The 5214-nt window shown below is 36.4% G+C and overlaps 1 protein-coding gene across 1 annotated transcript; it reads left to right on the top strand.

The window, feature by feature from the left end:
• Positions 1 to 263: 263 nt before the first annotated feature.
• LOC132051902 (3-isopropylmalate dehydratase small subunit 1-like) lies at positions 264 to 1918 on the top strand. Its single transcript, XM_059443162.1, has 2 exons — positions 264 to 889; positions 1512 to 1918. The coding sequence occupies exons 1-2, from the start codon at positions 335 to 337 to the stop codon at positions 1722 to 1724; spliced, it is 768 nt and encodes a 255-aa protein (XP_059299145.1). The 5' UTR covers positions 264 to 334; the 3' UTR covers positions 1725 to 1918.
• Positions 1919 to 5214: the final 3296 nt, after the last annotated feature.

The following is a 5214-nucleotide window of genomic DNA, read 5'->3' as shown; positions in this document are numbered from 1 at the left end:
TTAATTCCTACATAACTTGTCTCAAGAGAGATAAAACTTTAGTTTTCAAAAATAAATGTTACAGAACTTATGCTGCTAGAGAAGCAAATTTAAACATTTTTAATTAAATAAACAGTAGAGACAAAAATTAAAGGTCCACAAATGTGTCGGGACAAAATTAAGAAGGTCAATCCCTGCAAAAACTTGTTAATTTGGGGGGCTCGTCTACTAATCTAGTCCACAGTAGGGCCCAAATCTAATCCATAGTAAGGCCCAATAGCTAACCCACCTTTTATTACACTCTCTCACTAAAATTAAGCAATCTCCATTTCAACGTGATTCCAAGCTTTCATCAATGGCGGCTTCAACTCTTTCCAGTTCCATAACCACGACCTTCAAACCCTCTCTGCACCCACCACGCGCCTCCGCTATCCACCCTCTCCCTTCCATCAAACTCCCCTCTAATAACAACCCCTTCAATAATCCCTTAATTTCCCAGTTTACCCCTACTACAAAAAACCCCACCCTCACACCTCTCCTTTCCGCCACCACCACACCGGAAACCACCACAGCCACCGCCTTCCACGGTCTCTGCTACGTCGTGGGTGACAACATAGACACAGACCAAATTATCCCTGCAGAATACTTAACCTTAGTCCCATCAAACCCGGAAGAGTATAAGAAACTCGGGTCATACGCTCTTTGCGGACTCCCTTCGTCTTACCAAACGCGTTTCATCGAACCGGGTGAATTTACATCCAAATACTCAATCATCATAGGTGGAGATAATTTTGGGTGCGGGTCGTCGCGTGAGCACGCGCCGGTTGCTTTAGGGGCAGCTGGTGTGGCGGCGGTGGTGGCGGAGTCGTATGCTAGGATATTTTTCAGGAATTCAGTGGCGACCGGTGAGGTATTGTACTACTCCCTCCGTGCCAGTTTAAGTGTCTTACTTTATTTTTCTTTTTGTCTATCCCAAAAAGGTCTCTCTAGATACAGCGGACAATTCAAACATTCTACATAACAAGTTGATATTTCAGTACATTACACTCATCTTTAGTTTAGCAAAAGCTTTTTTTTATTCCTTAAATTTTATGTCTAGTCAAATGAAAACATTTAAATTGGGACGGAGAAAGTAATATTTCAAAGAAATGACACTTGGCTAGACTAACCAAAAGTCATGTATACAAAATATCATGGTGGCAATTTAATGGATGAGTCTTGTAATTTCCTAATCATTTGAAAACCCTCCAATTGCTTCATCTGAACACACCCAACATTTGCTCGTCTTCAAAAGTTATCACTAGCATTCATTGCTCTACTTTCTCTTATTTCTTGTCCAAAAATCTTAAAAAATATTTTTTCTCTTTTCTAACTTGTTATTATTTAATTTTGCTGATAAATGTATCCTGTAATTAATCTTGTTTAATCACGGGGAAACATTTCATATTGCCAATTTGTGTATTTACTAGTGATATTTTTTTGGTTATAAATAATATTTATTATTGTGTTTATTTACTTTTGTTGCCCAATAGGTTTATCCGCTTGATTCGGAAGTGAGGATTTGTGATGAGTGTAAGACTGGTGATGTGGTGACAGTTGAACTTGGAGAGAGTAGGTTGATTAATCATACTACTGGGAAAGAGTATAAATTGAAGCCTATTGGTGATGCTGGTCCTGTTATTGAAGCTGGTGGCATATTTGCGTATGCGAGAAAGGCTGGAATGATCCCTAACCGAGAAGCTTAGTTTTCCAAGTGGTAATTTGGCTCAGTTCACTAGTTTTCTTTAAAGTTTTGTACTTTATGCTTTCTGAAAAATGAATAAATATGGTGTTTGTTGTATGACTTGGAGAAAAATTCAGCACCCTTAAAAGTTGTCTTGTGTTCTATCATGCCTTTTTTCAGTATAAATCAATGGATAAACTACATCCGGATTTGAAATAGTTGGGTTGATTATATGATCCTGAAAGGATTCATCACAACTCATTATAATTAGATTGCTTTTTGTTTGATGACCGAGATATCTGTCAGGGACCAACCCCAGCCTTTGAAAATCGAGGATAAGTGCCTGCCCCTCTATCCTTCTCCACTTAAATTCCAAACTTAGTTCGCATGGTGTATCATTGCTTTATTATGGTTAGATTGTTTTTATGCTGATTGTCAACTTAGCATTGTATATCCTTTATCCAGAGGCAAATACAGGACTTCAAGAAGATGGGTTCACTATTGCTGCTTTAGAAATTAAAAAAAAAAAAGGCATAAGTGCAAGGAGGTTTCGATACCTTGACCTTGAGGATTTAAGCCCAATGCCTAACCAAAGGCTCCACTCGGTCTGGTTGACCATGTGTTCGCGTTAATATTAGATTTATTTTAAGAATTATACACATACTATACTGAGTTTAGTCGAGTGAGCATGGGTTCATGTGACCCATTTTTTCTACATAAATTCGCCTCTGCCTTTATCATGAGACTAGCTTTTCTTTGCAATGTAGTTGTTGTTATGTTTTATCAACAAAAAAAAAGGCATAGGCTGTTTTATGGTGGGTGCTTTTTGATTTGGATAAAAGAATCAGTTATCTAAAAGGGTATCTAAGTAATGTTTTGTTATGCCTATGTATAAATCGCTACTTACACCTTGTAGTTTGATGAGAACTGATAAGCCTGCTTTGCTATACATTGTTAGATCGTTAATGTCATTAAAGTTCAAGTGTTCAACTAATATCTGGTCTTATGCGAGGAGAGACATGCACCCATACTGAACGTGGTTTTGATATCAAGACCCTCAAAGTTACAACTTACCCCTACAGGAACTTGAGAACAGTTCCTCAATAATCTAACTAGGAAAAAACTGACTTTAAATATCTGTTAGTGATTATAACTTTAAACTAGCTGTGTTGAGGTGACAATGGACTGGAAAACACACCAATAGTAATTTATGTTCTAAGGGAATTAGTAACTTCCTGGGCTGATTATAAGGTTTTGAACTACATCGAGGATCATCCTTGATCAGTAATCAAAGTTTGGATGAAACTAGATTTGATATGAGGATCCGTCAAGTAAAATAACAGCTGCAATATTACATCAAATAAAAGTCAAGTTCTGTTGGCACTGGATTCTGAAGAATAGAGCAGCATTTCTTGAGATGGTTTGGAAGAGGTTGATCGAGAAATTGACTAAGCTATGGTTAGAGGATTTTAATAGGGCTGAGCAAGAACAATGACCTAGCTAGTTTAACAATTTCCAAATATAATTCTTGAAACTTTTACATTCAATCACTAGGGGATAAGATGATTTTAATCTTATTGGAGCCAATGACAGGATGTAACTTTTGATTCAGGAGCTTGTATGACATGTAATTTTATCTCCTTAGGTATAAACTTGCTAAGTTTGCCTAACAATGATGAGCATACATGACACACGTCGTGGATTGGTTGATCCTTTAAGGTGATTTTAGCGCGTATCCAAGGTTCTAAGTTGAAAATCTTGTGCCTCTTGTCTTTTTCTAATTTACTTGGTAGTCACACACAAGTCAATCTAAGATTCTTTTTTTCTTCATAAAAAAAGATTCTAAATTGCTGTGGTTCAATATACAGTGCTAGTTCCTGGTGTTACCTCTCTTAGGTTGTTTATCTTTCACCTTATGCCATGTGGAGTTTCCTCTTTTTGCTTCTTAATGGAATCAAGTTTCGGGGACCTATAATAATTAATAAGCATACCTTCTTCTTTTTTAGACCTAATCCTCATCTGGATGAACAGGCTACAAGTAAATTAGATCATTTGAGATTGCCGTGTCTTGTCTCCAACTAAACAGGAAAATTATCCCAGAAGCTTACTCTAATTATTCCAGAGACAAAAATGGCTTGTTTCCAGTGAAAGAAGGCAACTTCCTTTGCTCGTTTCAGCATTATGTGCCCATATATTACCCTTGATGTAGTCCTTCACTGTAACTTCAGTTCTATACTTTTTGCTTTTCCCACTGGCGATTAGCGATTCTTATTTGCGTGGCTACTGTGGTAAATCGATATTGCTATGAACTAAATTGAGATTGTTTGCTTGTGATAACAAAGAAGTTTCTCCTAGGAATCTAGAGAACTTCACACTGCTTTTGTTTTTATTTGAGTGTTAAATTTTGTAATGCCTAACAGATTATATTTGATTATGTATCTTCACACTTATTGCTGCATAAAGGCCGGGATCAAAGCTGTGGCTTCCAAGTAGTAATTACAAATTCACAATTATATTTACGTGGACCTCGCCTAGCTCATGTTAAATTCTCCAGCTTTACTACACAAACCTATCAATTATGTTAAAATTCGATTTCTCTTGATATTCAAATTCTTTATCCTGTATTTGAAGCATTTGGTTACTTGGCTTCTTAAGCACACTCATGCGTGGTTATAAGCAGTGGCCTAGTCTGAAACTACTAAATGTTAATAAGATCTCAAATACTCCCTCCGTCTCAAATTATCTGTGGTGTTTCTCTTTTACATGCTCTTTAAGAAAATATTAACTAGTTTTTTAAAAAAAAATTGCTTTACCTTATTTATGTTTTAAGATGTAGTCTCTCTTCATTGAATATTTACTCTATTTATGTGTTATCTCCCCATAATTTAAGTGTTTGTGGTATCCAAGAACAATTATTACTAAGGTCAAAATGGGAAAAAATAATTAATTTTGTCTTGAATTTCTAAAACGACAAAAAATTTGAGAAAACTATTTTTAATTCATTGTCTGCAGATCTCATTTATTGTGTCAACATAAATATGACGGTACAAACTTTTTTTTCCTTTCCAAAATGGGGTAGGGGAAAGGGAAAATGGGGGAGGGGATTACAAGATGAGGAATCGAACCTTCACCACCAAGATAAAAGTTCCGGTAGCCAGCCAATTAAGCTACTAAGATTTTCCCGGTACAAACAAACTTTTTCTTTCACCTCATGTATTAAAACATTCAATTTTGACCAATAGTGAGGGCACGGAAGCAGTTCTCAATTCGGCGTAATTTCTTTGCAACATGAATCACGTATGGTCTATTTTCTCCCTTGTAAGCTGTGCATTTCTTAACAAGATCCAAGTAGTCTTCCAATTGTTGTTGAATCTCAATTCCACGCTCTTCTAAAATGGCGGGATCCGCTATATATATATTACATTACCCTCTTTAAAATAGCGATCGACGATGTTGGGTGAAAGATTTTCAAGATATATCAACCCTTTTGGAATTGCCATTCTATCCATGAT

Source organism: Lycium ferocissimum, chromosome 4 (genome assembly GCF_029784015.1).
Source record: "Lycium ferocissimum isolate CSIRO_LF1 chromosome 4, AGI_CSIRO_Lferr_CH_V1, whole genome shotgun sequence".
NCBI classification, from domain to species: domain Eukaryota; kingdom Viridiplantae; phylum Streptophyta; class Magnoliopsida; order Solanales; family Solanaceae; genus Lycium; species Lycium ferocissimum.
The sequence above is the reverse complement of the archived record's forward strand: the minus strand, read 5'-3'. Positions and strand labels throughout refer to the sequence as shown.